Here is a 17,892-nt window from a genome sequence, read left to right as displayed (position 1 = left end):
CAGTTGGACTCAAAAAAATAAAATATGATAGATTCATGATTATAATTTCATTTATTACGATAATTTATGAAAGATAATAAGAAGCTGAATTATAAGGTACAAATAAATTTGAGTAGCCATGCAATTACATGACAGAAAAAGCTGATTGGGAATTCTTACAGATCCCACCAGTCAGTAAATAAAGGCCACGAGTATGGAAAATGTTGCACAGTATGGCACATTTCGGAATGAATTCCTTGCAGCTCATGAAATTAAAGCAGCATGTTGCTCTGAAAGGTCCTCAGATTATTCACAAATGGGGACCTTTATGGAATACAGAGAGCACCATGAAGCACATCATGTTTTTTAGTCAACAGATTCTAGTTATATTTACCAATAATTAGTTACCTTAAGTCTCAGATTTTCATTTTAACAGATTTCTTGATGCTCCTTTTTTATAATACTCATTCAAAGTAATATAAAGACCTTGCCGTTCACCCATCCTACATCCTGCCTCTAATTTTTTAGCCTCACATGATCAGAGAGGCGTCCATGTTGAAGCAGGTGTGTCCTTTCTGTCTGTTTGAAAGCCACCCATGTTCCTCCTAGCTCTGCTTTGTTTCTTTTAATTTTGATTTTAACTTAAAATTTAGATTTAGTCACTCATTTTTGTTGTGAGCCTCAGTGCTTTCAGCAGTTCTGTGCATTCATTTTTCTAATCATGTGCTTGCCTTTGTAACTTGTGCCCAGACCATGTAATTACAGTAGATCCACCATTAAAATGCATCTGTAAAAATCCATATGTCTTTCAGTCTTTTAATGGGGCGGAGTGTTACCCTGAGGCTAGGGATCTCCATCCATCCATCCATCCATCAATCCATCAATCCTTTATCCACTGCTTATCCCAGGTAGGGTTGCGGGGGCAGCAATCTAAGCAGGAAAGCCCAGACCTCTCTCTCCCTGGCCACCTCCTCCAGCTCCTCTGGGAGGACCCTGAGGCGTTCCAAGGCCAGCCGGGAGATATAATCCCTCTAGCGTGTCCTGGGTCTGCCCCGTGGCCTTCTCCCAGTGGGGCATGCCCAGAATACCCCCAGGGAGGTGTCCAGGGGGCATCCAAACCAGATCCCCGAATCACCTCAACTGATTCCTCTCAATGTGGAGGAACAGCGACTCTACTCCGAGTCTCTCCCGGATAACTGAAATCCTCACCCGATCTCTAAGGGAAAGTACAGCCACCCTGCGGAGAAAACTCATTTCAGCCGGTTGTATCCGCGATCTTACTCTTTCAGTCACTACCCAAAGCTCATGGCCATAGGTGAGGGTAGGAACGTAGGTCGACTGGTAAATCGACAGCCTTGCCTTTTGGCTCAGCTCTCTCTTCACCACGACAGATCCCATATACGCCAGAAGTGACTCTACTCCATTGAGCCCTTCAGCAAGGCCCTTAACCTGCAACTGCTATGTCCTGGGTATGATGTTAAACTGCATCCAGCTCTGCAAGCCAGTCTACCACCTTGCAGGGAAAACTTGGGGGTTGGTGACAGGATTGTGCACTCCAGCCATCGTAAACAAAACCTCACACTGTTCCAGTGTGGTGCTGCTGTGTCACCCATTGCACGGCTCCAGTCAGGTACAATCCAGGTGGTGTGACCATGCGCTGTAATCAGAACATGCTCCCAACTTCCTCTTTCAGAGCCACTGAGAATAGCAAACATTTCACCTTTGGGTTATTTTCAACCCACAAGAATGAGGAACACTATGCAAGTCCTACATAAAATATAGATAAAGATGCGTTGAAATCTAAGTAATCAATGTAGACCTACACACATGATACATGGGTTGTCCATTTGGTCTGGTATAATAATACACACTCTGATTCCCTTCCCTCATGGCGGCCTTTTCCTCTTCAGATAAAGCAGCCCATTTTCAACCAATTCCTATCGCCATTGTTCGTCAAACTGATCTTTCTTAAATTCAAAGTGTTTCGCTGGGAAAATGTGGCAGTGGTGACTACCTCATGTCATGTTTCAGCCAGCTTCTTCCCCCAGGCTGGGGTTCAAAGTCATGTTTCAGGTCTATTGTGTCTAATTGTATATCATTTCTTTGTATCAAGCTTTCTTTTATATATTATGTTAATTTTTCTTTGTGTTTATTTGTAAGCAGTAAAGTCCTAGGTCATGTACCTTGAGTTTTGTGGGTGGTTCCCAAGGTGTGAAGCCACCTACCAATCACTGCCAGGAATTGGCCCTCCAGCCTATTTATAGGAGGGCCTTCCATAGTTCCTAGCAGTTCATTACAAATGTGCTGTGGAATGGCGTGTTTCTTGTTGTTTTTCAACAACATTTTTGGCATCTGTCTTGGAATTGTGTTTAATGATTTTTGAACCTCTGCTCTGTTTTGACTACGATTTTTGGATTCTGTATTGGAACTTTGGTTACTGTGAATTACCTTGCCTTTTAGGCAGTTCTTTGGGCTTGTACAGCCTTTTGTTAAAATAAATCCTTTTATTGTTATAAACATTTTTTCTGGCCCTTTCAGGTATCTACTCAGGGTTTGACAGTATTTCCCCCATAGAGGGCAATCTTGAAAGTGCTTGTGGACCCTTTATGCTTCTTTGGCTCCCCAGTTCACGACACCACATTGGCCTGGTTCAGCGACTCTAGCCTAGTCATGTTGGGGCTTTGGTTTCCCAGATTTATTGTTATTGTCACTCATCCATTGTCCGACATGCAAAGTTATCACTCATTAACACTACAGCTATAAACCTCAGACATGTGGAATGAGCAGGTGTTAGAAAGTCGCTACCATCCTGCTGTTGCCAGTGCACAATCTTAGATAACACAATAAGTTATAACAACTTTTTTATTTTTAGACAAAATTTGGTATTTTTATTATCATTTTTTTTTTTTTTTTACCCTTCATCTACATGTCATACCTATTTTTTTACATTTTCATCCTAACCCTAGTAACTGGATGGACACACAGACAGACACACACATGGACACTGGTCCTTTTATTAGGGTGGATTTCTGTTGATTTCTGTCCATCTGGCAGTTATTCTCTGCTGGATGTATTCAGCGTTAATGTTTTCAGTGCACTGTCTATTGGAATGTACTTAATAATGTGTGTAATAATAAAATGCATTGCATTTTTCATTCCAGCAGTTGGGGTATCCCAAACATTTCCACAGAAACACACATGCAGACATTTGTCCTTTTTTTAAGGTGTATTACTAAAGATCAGAATTGTGGTTTCATTCTGTTTATTGCATGCTTGAATGACGATTCATACCATTTTATTTACCTACAAAAATGGTTTTCTGTAATATATGTCTATTTTAATGCGTTGATTCAAGCACAGCAATAAACCAAGGCATTTGTTTATTGTCAGCTCACTAACTTAATTTTGTCTAATTTCATAAATCAGCTAAAATCAACAAGCTTCTTCATATTCGGCCTTCGTATGTGAGTGCCTCCTTGTAGTGTTTATTTACCTTTGTCTTGCATGGCTGTGCCAGGGGCATTTGCCAGCCCATCTGTGTGAGCCCGAGGTAGAGATGTACCAATGCAAACTTGAAATGGAGTTCACTGCAATTCACCACAGCACACTTGCACTGTCCAGCCCTGATGCAAAACATACTGTAACTGAACAAACATGCACTGCTGTAGGTCCTACATATTCAAGGCACTGGAATAAAGCTAAAGTAGATTTAGAAAAGAAGGCCAAACTTTTAAGCTAACCAAATATTTTTATCCCGTCAAAGCTTGTGAGATGGCATGGCTTCCGTATACACCAGCAGCACCTGCTCAACAGCCTTCTTTAGTTGGTTTATGGGTTCAGACTTCTAAGGAAGGTGACGCTTTCGGGATTCCTGGAAACAAACTGGAACTGCCATTTGTTTGACTGTAGCCCACATAATCGAGAAAGCAAAATCAGTGTAAAAGAACTTGCTTCAGCAGAATCCACAGGGATGAAGTGTTATGCTGTTGGTTTTATTAAAATTACACTGACATGAGTACTTTTTCTTTGGTGGGTTTGACTCTTTAGCCAAACTAATGTGGCTTTTTGAAGAGTTGCTCTGCCACTACATTTCTTCATTTCTGTTGGGCTTCAAGTACTGCAAGACAAATTAGAAAACCTGCGAGAGGCAAATTCTACTTTGCACTTTTAAGCCTGAACATTTCACAGGCAGAAGTAACGTCTGGTTATCGCATCTACGAATCTCGGAGACTGGCATGAAAATCTGTTAAACTGAGACTAAAACAATTTTCTCTAACCCCTGGGGGGGGCTTGGCATAACATGACAACTCCAACTAAATGAGAGCTTTACATTTTAGGAGGAAGGAAAAGGCTGTAACTCAAGAGCCTCGCTTTTAATAAACAGGTCTGTTAAACTAATTCTTCAGCTTGCATGATCTTTGAGTAAATTCTTTTGCCATGCCAGAGCCTTAAAACACTGGGTATTTCAACATGATCTAGAGCATTAGACACCAAGCAATTACATGATACAGCATGACACAGATAGCTGGCTTTCAGTTTTTAGTAAATACTGTACTCTGAATTGTTCACTCAATAAAATTAAAGAGGTGTTAGTGTGAAATTAAACTTAAAAAAAACGATTTAAAAATCAATAATTTCTTCTGCTAATAAAATCAATATATGTGTCATATAAAAAGAACCTTGTGCTCTTTGGCTTTTACTTGACATTGGTAAAACAAAAAACTAAAGATCAATCAGTAACCTTGGCGCCCCGATTGAATACATTGTCTCTAATGCTTCTGCAGCACTAACTTGGATCAGATCACACAAGTTTGTTCTCCATTCAGTCACTCGGAGCTCCTTTGGAACTAAAGTTTCAGCTCTGGTCTTGTATTCCAATCATTTATTCATTCAATTTCCTGAACTGCTTATTCCAATCACGAATTACAAGGAGCTGGAGACTGTCACATCACTGAGGTGCAAGTCGGGAACCAAACCGGTACAGGACACCCTCATCCACGGACAACTCCATTCTTACCAGTCAGTCTAATGCAGTTTTTTTTGGAATGTGGGGTGAAACCAGTGTACTTGAAGAAAACTGTGGAGAAATTCAGGGAATGTGGAGGAGTCATGGAGTCCCGAATGAAGCACATTACCTGCATTGTCAGGGAGTACCAGTTACGGCACTACGGCCATGTGGTGCATTTCCCGAGGGTGATCCGGCTTGTAGGATCCTCATTGTTGGGGACCCGAGTGGCTGGACCAGGCCAACGGGTCACCCACATAACATTTGGCTGCGACAGATAGAGGGTCATTTCCGGAGGGTGGGACTGCTTGGGGGGTTGCCAACTGGGATCCTGAACTGTTTTGTTGTGTGGTGGGTGCAGCAATGCGCTGTGTACCAGTGCATGCTCCCCAACTTGACTTGACTTGTAAGATGGTTCATAGGCCAGGACTGAATCTAAGACTCTGGAGCTGTGAGGCAGCAGAGACCACCAGTGTGCTAAAATACTCCCTCACAACTAATGTATATTGTCTGTTTAATTAATATTTAGTTAGAAATAACAATTAATTCTGCAGTTTACATGTAGCCAAACCAGTAAATACAACTGGTCTTCACCAGAATAGCCAGAATTTAGAAAAGTTCTTTGTTTTGTAAGGTGCTTGATGGTTTGTTTAATGTCAATTCATTTTTTGATATTTTATTTTTTATTAAATGAGCTCCTTGTAGTACTGGTGCACGATTACAAGAGTTAACCTGCCACACCAGTCTACCGAATATTGGCCAGGAATCTGACCTGTTGCTGTGAGGTAACAATAATACTAAGATTACATAATATTCTTAATCCAATGCCTGGTCAGGGCCAGGAAGTTCCTCTCTAGGATACTCTGGATGCAAAGCAGAGACCCATCCTATATTGTGCACCAGTCCACAGCCCACCCCGCCCAATGCATGGTCAAATTAAAATCGTCAGTTAACATAACAGGTGCTCCTTGGGAGAAAAAGAAGGAGAATGCAAACAGAAGGAGGTGAAGTGCTGGACTTGAACCCGGGACATTAGATCTGTGAGACAGCTGTGCTAACCAGTGCACCATATTTTAGGATTCAAAAAAGAAAATATTCGCTCGTGGTGTTAGGAGGAGTGTTTCTTAAAAGCATTTTTCAACTTGGATTTTCGATATACAGTATGTATGGGGTTTTATTTACTGCCAGTTCTGTTTTGACCTTAGCTTTTCCTCTGACAAAGATTTCTGACCTCATCTGCTGGTCTTCAGAAATACGTTAGTAACATATTTTGTTTTTCCTTTCTGAAAAAAACAAAATATGTTACTGCTCACCTACTAAGCAGTACATTCACATCTACAAAGAACCCCCATTCAACTCCTGGCTCAGTAATTGTCTTTGTGGAGTTCAGCAAGGTTCTCTCACAGTGTGCATGGATGCTTCTTTGGGTACCTCGACGTCACAATACATCCTCGAGACACGCACAATAAGTGTGTGTGTGTCAACATACTCTGTAATGGCCTAAAACCTTGTTTCTGACTCCTGAACACTGCTCCCCATGACACAGCAATGGAACTTTGAATAATAAGACATCTTCATTGACGCAACCCAGATATTCAGAATTGACATCTTTCTATAGACCTAACCTCATGAGAGATGAATGACAGATTACTTATCAAGCAAGAAATGAAATACAGATGGCTTTTTTAACCAGAGTGATATTTATGTTATATTGGCAGTCAACAGAACACTATAGAATAATTAATTGTAAAGTCGATCAGTCCATTTGCTAGGCTTTTCACATCCCGCCTGTTTCTTTGTTTTCTTTAATCAGGACAAATTATAGTAATTTATAAAGTGGAGAATTCTTCTATGCTCCTAGCATTAATCAGACCTCCAGCGTTGCCTAACATCTGTATCTGCACATGGAGGGTTATGCTGTGTGGTAGGGTATTTTATAAAAACATGATTTAATAATTAGGAAAATAAAAGGCTTTGCACTATTATTCTTTTAAAGTAAATAAACAAACATTGCTGAGAATTCATTCAAGCACTATGAACATTCAGTATAAACAACTGTCTATAAATTTAGGGTTTTTGTTTCCTGGGATAATGAGTTGTAGTTCCCATTAAAACTACATTTTCATTTACAACACTCAACAGACTTCACTAATTATACAAAAATCTACAGACCCTTCGTTCAATCACATTTGTCCTCAATGAAGCCTGTTGGAACCCCTGAAAATCACAATATAAGTACAGTAACTTGTCATTTTAATATTTTCTTTCATTTTAGCTCAATCTATCCTGGTCTGGAGTTGTTATGAGCAGAGACTGGGCCTTTTTACAGTAAAATTTAAATGGTATACAGCACTAGAGTGGATAGTAGAACTAAGAATTTCACCGCACTCTGTACATGTGATGATATACTTAAACCTGAACGTATGAAAAAGTGTATGATAGACAAGTAGAAGTAGAACTTTTAAACTGTAGTCTGTCAGAGATATCAAAGTCAGTAGTGATGCTTCCACAAGGAATTCAAATTTCCAAAAAGTAATTTTATGTAGATGTCAAGAAATAAACTGATTGGCAAGAATTCATTTCACTCATTTCATTCACTTTATATAGGAAATCCCTGAACTACAAGAGGTTGAATAAATCAATTATGAAAATACTAGCTACAGTAAATTATCCAATGCACACATACAGTACATGACATCACTTTTGGATAATTTTGCATTTTTAAGACTGATGACATATTTTACAGATTTTTTTTTCCCTATACTGAAGTTTCCAAGTTTAATGCTTAACCAACAAGTGCATATCTTTACAGTATATTTTAAGGTGCTGTAGGAGTACACATTCTGTAGCACCCAACAAATGAAGTACATCATCCGAAACAATCAAGACATTGGTTCAGTTCTTTTAAAGAGCAAATCTGTTTCATTTCCTTCACTTCAATAAAGCTGTACAGTTTGTGACATCAATTAATTTTGTTTGCAGGCTTTATGATATTATTGTAGTGTGCCTGTATTCATCCCCCAACTGCAGAATTAAAATAAATGGTGGTTAAAAAATTAGCCAGTCTGCTAGGGATTTAAAAAACCCATTTTAAGTGCTGATTATGCTTCAAAATTTTGCTAATAAGGCATAAGCAGAGAAGGTTCACTTGTACAGACATCACATGGGAGTAAAATAATTTGTGACTGGTGAAAAACCGAGTTAGTTGCTGGATTTCCAGACTACATCATTCATAATGAGCCAGCAAAGTTTCATTCACTCATTAATTCCTTTTTGCGAATATCCCATTTTTTTTCTCCCCTAAAATTCTTTGTGTGCTACAAGAAGGCCAGAACGTTTAATATTAACGCAATTCTCTCTTTCACTTAAATCCAGTCTTTGGATTTTTCATAAAGGGAGAGGCTGAATTTCACCAGTGTTCTTCTCCAAATAGTCTGCTGCTTTGTGGCACTAACTGCACTGGACAGGACGCATTGAGTGAGCCATAAAAGTGACACATTGTTAATGGGGACAAAATATGGTGGTCCATTCATCTATCCATCCATTATCCAACCCGCTATATCCTAACTACAGGGTCACAGGGGTCTGCTAGAGCCAATCCCAGCCAACACAGGGCGCAAGGTAGGAAACAAACCCCGGGCACGGCGCCAGCCGACTGCAGAATATGGTGGTCCTTTTCCCAAATTGAGACACTATTACACACATCTCCAAAATGTTCTTGTTGCATTTATATCCTGAGAATAAGGAGTCCTGTCATACAGCTTGCTAATAACAAGTGCCAGAGATCAATAATGAAGGATAGTTAAGGACACTAGCCAAGGCTGATAATTGGTGATTCGCCTAAATTTAAAAGGTTCTATAAAGGTCCAAGTTAAAATGAGAATCTTTTTCCTAAACCGTCTGTTTGCTTGAGCACTAGTCTCTGCTGAAGTGGCCATCTTTTATAACATGTAATAACATACTAAAGTCCAAATGGCCAATGATCAAAAGAAAGAAGGTCAAATAAAGGCAGAGTTACAAAGTCCACATGGCTAACCAAATATTAAAAAGTTTAAAAGATCAAGCCATGTTTAGTTTCCTTTTATTTCTTTAAAGACTAACTAGTGCCACAAAATAGTTCTAAGCACTAATCCATTATATTAGATTAAGTACCTATCACATGGCACTGCTCCTGGGAATCACGTGATAGCAACGGGAACACGTCACTAAAAACAGCAAAAGTAACTGACTTGAAAGCAAAATAAAGCTGGGGTGTACTTGACAAACAAAACTGTACATAAACATAATTGTAAAAATAATTATTAACATCATTAAAATAATTTAAATGAAAAACATAAATGTATGACCCCAAAATCATTGCATAAAATGGCTGTTACAGTGCCATGTGTCATGTAGCGTACACCACGTGTGTCTAGCGCCGGGGCTCCTACCCAGCTGGGGGTATAGAAGGATCGGGGGAGAGAGTGTTTTCAAGACCCCTTGGTTTCCAGTGGGGTCGTGAGCATGGAAGCTCAACCCTGCTGGGGCCCGTGGCTAGTAATGTATAGCATGTGAAGCACCAAAATGGAGTCACCCAGAAACAGCAAGCGCACAGAATTCAAAGAGAAGATATTACCAACCAACTGGAAAGAAACACATTATAAAAAATTACAATTAATAACGTACGTAACAAGCATAGACAATCATCAATGTGTTGCTGACAGTTTAATTCTTGCTGAGGAACTTAACATCCTAGCATTGTTGCGTTTTATTTTTGGTTTGGAACTTTTCTCGTGTAAAAATGTAAAATGATTCCTGAGCCTGTGAGGTCCTCAGTCTTCAAGGGACTTGGTGAGCAGAGCTTGGTGGGCAAATCTAGTAGCTGGAGAACTTGAGGTACAGACATATACAGTAAATGGACAGATTTATCCTTGCCATAGAACCCTCATAGCACAGATGACACCATTGAAAGTGAGAAGAACAGAGCAAATGAACTCAGTAAAGATTTTACCCAAACATCTGTAAAAGAAGAAATAAATGGAGCAACCTGTGCAAAAGTAAAAATGAGTTCCGGGTTTACAGATTCTAAAATAGGAGAGTCAGCTCTTTAATTTGTTTAAGACCAATGCAACCCCCAAGCCTGATGGGATTTTAACAGTAGGGTTGAAAGAAATGAACGACCTTTATTAAGCATATTCTGACAGTCTCTTCAGATGGAAAAGTACCTAAAGACTACAAAGGTGCAGATGTGACTGCAGTCCATGGTACTTGACAGGAGACAAAGAGAACATGGAAGAGTCCCTCAGAGTCTGTCTCTGTAATGGTTACCTTTTCTAATAAATTCTAGAATAGTTAGTAAACCTGGGATAACACTGTAATGGGAGGGACAGAAGATATTGAGGAAACAGCAAAAAACAATTCAAAATCTTCAAAACGTGCCAGACTGCTTGGAACGTGGAGATTAATGTTGACTAGTGCAAAGTGCTACATGCACACAAAATATTAATTATAAATACAAGATTAGGGTTGCTGTCTTACAATAACCAAACGGTGTATGTAGCTGTAACACTCAACTGGGCAACTAAAAGGCAAATAAAAATGTTAAGTTATTTTGTAAAAACTATTGGATAGAAGTCAATAAATGTTATGTTTTGACTACATCATATTCTATTGAGACCAGATCTGAAGTACTACAGCAGCACTATACTGTAAAATGTGCAAAGGGGAACAAACAAGTGCATCCTGGGAATAAACTGCATAAAATACTCTTGACAGATCAGGAAAAGTAAAGCTTGTGAGTGCTGAGATGAGAAGGTTTCACGGAGATCTATCCCTCGTCTTTGGGATTCTCAAAAGCATCAGGAAATTTGATACAACGGAATTAGACAGACGAGGACAATGGTGAAGATTAAGGAGAAGTATGTACAAGCCTGAAACAAGGAAGCCCTTCTTCATGGAAAAGGTTGTGCAAATCAAAACAAAACTACAATGTCATGAAGTTGAAGTGGAAGCCTAGACAACTTTTTAAAAGTTTCCAGATGAGATGTTATCTCACCAAACAAACCAAAATGGTCTCCTCTCATTTGCCAAAGCTTATCTGTTTCTGAGGCAATGTCATCCTAAAACACAACATTTTTATGGTTCCATGCAGCAGAATTCTAAGCTAAAAATGCAGTTAGGAGGCAGTTTAACTGACCTGCTCATGGCTGTACTTTTGAACTCAAGAAAGAAACAAACGCTTCTTGGTTTATAAGAAATTGGTGATAAGCCTCTGCTAACCTGACAGCTGGAGCCATTCTACATTTTGATCTAACTATAGGCTAGTCTTTCACACGTAGCTCATCCAAGATCAGTGAGACTTTTGGTCTTATCACAAAAATGTCAAAAGAACTGGATACACTGTACCTCTAATAGCAAATTGTAAAAACACTGACATGTTTAAAGGAAATGTTTTCCACAAGGTTATCCTATAACTGACTTGAAAATCTTTGTTAAAACAAATGATGAGTAAACCAGAGATAAGGCAAATAAGTCAGGTTTTATCAGCCCCAGGACATGCTAATTTCTTCAAATTAGGCTCCTGAAATTAAATGAATATTCTTTGAAATGCTGTCAATAAGGACTTTACAACTTGGAAGATTTTTTTTTTCAAAGGGCCTTATGAAAGTATCACTGACTCCTAATAAAATCTCTTGCTTGAAAACACATTAGTGCCATGTGAGTTAGAAGTGTTAAAAAGTAACGACTTCTTTTGTACTCTTTTTTTCATCCAAAAAAATCCTCTTGATGGAAAAAAGCAATAACTTACTGATGACTTCTTAGAGAAAAAGTAAAATCACCATGTTTTTTAGTGCCTTTTCTGGTGATCGACCTTTGCCCTGAATGTAATTTAGCTGTAATGTGTTTTCCAGAAAGAGAAGACGAGCCATACAGGAGAGGAAAATGTGTCTGCGCTGCTTACCTGGATAGTCATTCTTGTCCAAGTCTGAGTCTCCTCTGAGAGAGAATCCAAATCCTCCTGGTGCAGACTTAGAAGCCCAAACTCCATTCAAAACCTGAGAGGGTTGAAGCTTTAACCCTTCACTCACACCATTGTAGATAAAAACACGCCCTCTTCGGTCAGCACCTGCAAATGGTGCGCCGACTGCAAAATCTACAAAGTGGATAAGAGAAAAGCAAAAAAGGTTTTCTCTGGCAGAATTCCTATGAAAGTTGTTCAAGCACCAAAACTGATTAGATTTTAAAAGTGCACTGTTGTGGTTTATGTAAAAAGAAACATATCCAACTGCATTGCAAAAAGAAAATGGATATAATCCAAGTGGATGAGTTTCATATATTTCTTCAACCATATTATTTGCAAATCTAACAAATGACAGACTGTGATTTGTTTCTGATGCTTAAGCAAAAGCAAGTAATGTTATTTTGTTAAGAAAAATCTGGCAAGGAAGTTGCTATGATTTCCTGAGTGAAAATCATAATGCTGCCTTGATTGTTTTGGATTGCTTACCAGATTTAAGTGACCATTAGATTTCTTTTTGTGGTTCAGTCTACTGTTATCCAGCACAATTATTCTAGAATAACAGCAATAAAAGTTTCCATATTTTGTCTTTTGATTACAAGCAAAAAAAAAAAAAAGTTTGCTATGAATGTTACACATCCTCCTGATACATTGCGTATTTACTGTGGAACTTACTTGGTGAGATCAGTTTACTAATGTCATTTCTGTATGTAGTTCATAGCACAGGCTAATCAGCATTTGATTATTTCAGGCTCTTTCCACAGGACTATATGCATAGTGCAAAAGTCTGCTTTATTAACAGAACAAAGTAGTCAGAAAATCATTCTACTACCACTTACTATTAAATATCTGCTATCATTTATGGTCTCAGTTTTGCCATTGGAGGAAAGAGGAATGGAATGTTTCACAGTACACCATATTACAGTATAAGTAAACTTATTTTTAAAGCTACAGGTTGGCTTCCTGTCCTTCTTTCTGTGTACTTATGGTCCCCACATTTATGGGCAAAGAAAATGAAAAGATGGAAGGATTGCCAGAACTGATACATCTAGATAGGTAGATATGTGTTGTTTAAAGTCATTTGTGTTCAAGTCCTTCTTGATGAACAATAATCAATAGATTTGTCTAAGGTCTTCTGTTCCTTTATTATAAGCTACATCGATTATGAAATTTGGGGACAGCACAGTGGTACAGTGGTGCAGTTGTAGTGCTGCAGCCTCGCAGTAAGGAGACCTGAGTTTGTGTCCCAGGTTCTCACTGCATGGAGTTTGCATGCTCACCCCATGTCTGCGTGGGTCTCCTCTGGGTGCTCTGATTTCCTCCCACAGTCTAAAAACATGCAGGTTAGTGGAATGGTGACTTTAAATTAGCCCTAGTTTGTGTTTAGGGTGCGAGTGAGTGTGTGTATACCCTGCAATGTAGTGGTGCCATGTCTAGGGTTTGCTTCTGCTTTGCACACTATGCTTGATGGGATAGGCTCTAGCACCCGACCGCAACCCTGGTCTGGATTAAGCTGGTTAAAAAAATAATATGAGATGATCGTGGAATTTTCTGAAAGCAATTAATACAAAGAAGCACAAGGCAAAAACCACCCAGCTCACACACACTGTCACGCAGGGGAAATGAGGACTTGTCAATCTACCTAATTTGTGCATCTTACGGGTAGAAAGGTTGTGAAGAAAAACTTTGAGACAGGAGGAACGTGCAAACTCCATGCTAAAAATGTCCAGAGTGTGATTGAAAGCCAGTCTATGAAAGCTGTAAGGCAGCAGTGCTAACCAATGTGGTGCTGCAAGGTGCAGCCTGATTTTGAAACTTATTATTATTATTATTATTATAAATTGTTTAATTTAGTTACAGGGCACATGTAAAACAACATCAGCAATGCTGTAGCAAAAGTTCTTTACAATAAAATATACAATAAACATAAATAAAATAAATAGAATCAAATACAATAAAACACAATACAACCTGCAGTAAATTGAAACAAACAAATGACTGAGAGGAGGGAAACATCAGCATCACTGAAGGTCACGGAAAGCTAGAAAACAGAAATGCGTCTTCAGTCTAGTTTTAAACAGTTCACCTGAGGGTGACTCCTTAATGTAACGAGGTAATGAATTCCACAGATGAGGTGCAGCAGCTGCAAAAGCCCTGTCCCTCTTACTTTTGCACTTAGTACGAGGAACAACAACAGACAAGTGACCAGTAGATCTAAGCTCTCTGAATGGCTGATGTAAAACATACAATTCAGATAAATAGGTGGGAGCATACCCAGGTAATGATTTAAAAACCAGCAGTAAAATTTTAAAATCTAATAAAAATCTGTCAGCCAGTGTAAAGAGGCTAATTTTGGAGAAACAGAATTAAACTTTCTTGCCCCAACCAAAAATGGGCAGCAGCATTCTGGACCAACTGCAACCTGCATATCAGGGATTTGCTGATCCCAGAATACAACGAGTAGAAGTAACCAGGCCAGAAAAGATGAAAACAAGATCCCTAGGTGATAAAAAAAGGCTTAACCTTGGACACAAGATGAAGCTGGAAAAAGCAACTCTTGACCACAGAATTTATTAGTTTCTCAAACAAGATGTACCATCAAAAATATCCCCAAGATTCCAAACATGGGGTTTGCAATAGTCTGCGAAAGAGCCAAGGAGTTCAAAACCCATTTGAGCTTTGGCAGGAGGATCGGCTATCAACATTTCCATTTTATTTTGATTAAGATTGAGAAAATTGTCAGCCATTCAGAATCTTAGTTCTACAAGACAATTCTGCAGCTGATTCATTGCAGAGTTACACACAGGAATATAGACTTGTGTGTCATCAGCATAGTAATGAAAAGAAACATTTAACTTCCTAAAAACAGCTCCTATACGATAAAGATAAATAGAAAATAAAATAGGACCCAGAATGGATCCCTGAGGAGCAGTAGATGAAAAAGAGGAATTAAAAGTCACTGAAAAATGTCTATCAGTATCACTTGAACCAGTTAAGAGCAGCCCCTTTAAACCGCACTATTTGCTCAACCCGCAACAGTAAGATCTCATGGTCAGTAGTGTCAAAAGCTGTAGAAAGGTCAGAGGACAAGGACTGCTGCCCCACCTGAGTCAGTAATAAGAGAGATGTCAATATTTACTTTCAGGAGGACTGTCTCAACACCATGAAAACGCCTAAAGCCAGATTGGTAGATCTCAAGTTAATTACTGGAGTTAAGATGATCAACCAATTAATTGATTTTAAATAATTCTTTGTAATATTTTAGCCAAAAATGGCACACCAGGATCTAATTCTGCCTTTTTAAGACGGGGTCGCACCACTGCATGTTTAAAAAATGAGGGCTCAACTCCCTCACTAATAGAACCATTTATAATAGCCAGCGATGCTGGACCCAAGATATCAAAAGCTTCTAGTAAAAGGTGTGGTGGAACAATATCAAGAGGACAAAAAGCAGGTTTAAGTGTGTCAATAGTACTTTTGAGCTGTGAAAGCGAAACAATATCAAGGAGTCCAAGACAATACCATGATTAACAACAGAAGTACATAACCCGCTGGAACAATGGCAGAGCAGATAGTATTGATTTGCTAACAAGGAATGAAAGAAACTGCTCACATGAATGAACAGTACCATTTAGAATGAGAGGATACCAAATCTGAGAAGTAATCATGTTTACATTTTTAACTGCCTCCTGGAAGTTGAACAGAGAAGTCCTAAAAATCTGCTTAGTTACAGTCAGTCTGTCCTTCTTCTAAAGTCGTTCAGCCATTCTGCTGGCGCAGCTGCCATGTGGTATCATTAAGACATGGAGCAGGTCTTCCATTTTTACAGCGTATTTTGAGGGGAGCAATAGAGTCTAAAACCGTTTTACACGATGAATTTAAAGCTAAGACAGAATCATCAATACTATTGTACTGGCCTTATAGATCAAAACTGGAAAACATGGTTTTAAAATCAGATATAATAGAAGAATTTAAAAAGCGAGAATAGCGTGGAGCGTGGAGCACAGCTTGCAGTAGGAATGTCAACAGTAATATTGAAATCCATCATTAGTGAAAAATGATCAGTAAAAGGAACATCACATATATCAATATTAAGAGCGAGATTAAGAGTGAGACCAAGGGATTGAGTTGGGGCGTCAGTATGCTGGGTAAAATCAAATGAATCCAACAATGATGAAAAGGCATTAACCAAAGGTTTAGATTGACAACAAATATGTATGTTAAAATCACCAACAATAAGTACTTTATCATAGGAGAGAGTAAGAGATCAGAAAATTTAGAAACAAATGCATCATTAATTATAGGCGGCCTATAAACCACAGCACCCTCTTTTTACTTGAAGAGGTCCAAAAAATTTTCTTTAGAAAATATTCGTTGTTACATTTTTTAATAACTGTTATATTAATAATAATTACATTTAAAAAATTATTGAAGACATCTTATTAACTTCATAATAATCAAAAATCAGCACAAATTATGCCCAAAAAGCTGCCTGAGACATATAGTAAAAATGACATGAAGAACTTAAACAAATTGAATAGGACTTCATTGTCAGTTACGGCAGTTTTATTAGTTACAGCTGCTGCCACCAAAAGTCACCTTTGTGAAAATGTCCCACACGTTTAATCCTGGGTCAGATAACCAGTCATTGGAGCAACTATGAGGGCTGACCTTTTGGCTCATATAATTTTAAGGGCCTCCAAAATCACTGTCAGATATGCCAAAATGTGTACAGAGTTATTAAAGTTCATCCATGTCAGCTAATGAGCAGGAAGTCATATTCTAGAGACTGATAACCAAATGGATTTAAACTGAGCCAAATGTGGTAGTCTCAAAACTGTCCATTTTCAGGGCACGGTGTGGAAGCTATAGGCATAGAGATTTAAAAGCATTCCCCTTTTAGACTTAAAAAAATCCTAACAAATTTTCTGCTGGTCTACAAACTTGCTGGCAAGGCCCTGCTATAAGCTCATCAGCTTATCAAGATGTAACACAGTATATCATGCAAGTCAAATAACTTCAAAAGCAAAGGCCATATGAATTGCCATATGACAGGAAATACCACATTGATTAAGCATAGACAAACATGCAAACGATTTACAACTGAATCTTGTCTCTCTTAACAGGTCAAGACGTTCGGGGTTATGATGACATGCCATTCAACAGCCTGGCTCTGCGGTATTATAATTTAAGTAGAGCAAGAGTGAAGAGTACGCTTCGCACCACCATATAAGAAACTTAGCTAAGGCAGAAGTTGAAAAAGTATGTTTTTATTATGCAAAGGATCTACAGGTCAGTGATTTTTGGATGCATATTGCCTTCCTCCTCCATTAAGCATGATTCCCAAGGGCCATTCCAGAATTCCTCTTCCTGAATGTAACTTAGGCATTTAGTGCAGGAAGAAGAAAAAAAAACAAAACAAAATAAAACACACACTCTTCTTGTCTTACCCTGATATCCATCCTGATTAAGGTCTCCCAAATTAGCAATGGCGCTGCCAAATCGCCCGAATACTTCAGTCCCTGACAATATTATGGGCTCTTTGAAGGTCAGGGCATCCTCTTGCAGGTAGATGTAAACGCGGCCCACTTCTTTTGGCTTGCTTTCGAATTCCCGATCCATGTACAGTGGCGCTCCAACTAGTATGTCATCCAGTCTGTAACAGGGATTGAGACTCTCGTATTTATCCTTGTAAAAGCACAAGAATCAACTGGCTTGCAATGTGTGGAACTATACTTTAAAACACCCCGATTAAGTTTACAATCAATTATTTAATTTTGTTCATTACATGTTTATAGAGATCTAAGTGTGTCATTACATTTATGGTGAACATGAAGAGGCAGGTCTCATTGTAGAAGCCTAAAGAATTATGAGCTTTCCAACACACTGACTGTCTACCCACTTGTAGCAC

The 17,892-nt window shown here is 38.7% G+C and overlaps 1 protein-coding gene across 1 annotated transcript in view; it reads right to left on the bottom strand.

Moving 5' to 3' along the window:
• Positions 1–17,892, bottom strand: part of itga8 (integrin, alpha 8) — a 250,776-nt gene that overhangs the window by 152,843 nt on the left and 80,041 nt on the right. Inside the window, exons 12-13 of the mRNA XM_028817120.2 lie at positions 17,432–17,637; positions 11,925–12,116 (exon numbers count right to left, since the gene is read on the bottom strand). Of these exons, the coding sequence (XP_028672953.2) occupies positions 11,925–12,116; positions 17,432–17,637 (398 nt within the window). The remainder of the gene's footprint in view (positions 1–11,924; positions 12,117–17,431; positions 17,638–17,892) is intronic.

Source organism: Erpetoichthys calabaricus, chromosome 13 (assembly GCF_900747795.2).
Source record: "Erpetoichthys calabaricus chromosome 13, fErpCal1.3, whole genome shotgun sequence".
Lineage (NCBI taxonomy): Eukaryota > Metazoa > Chordata > Cladistia > Polypteriformes > Polypteridae > Erpetoichthys > Erpetoichthys calabaricus.
Note: the sequence above shows the minus strand (reverse complement) of the source record. Positions and strands in the feature narration are given on the sequence as shown.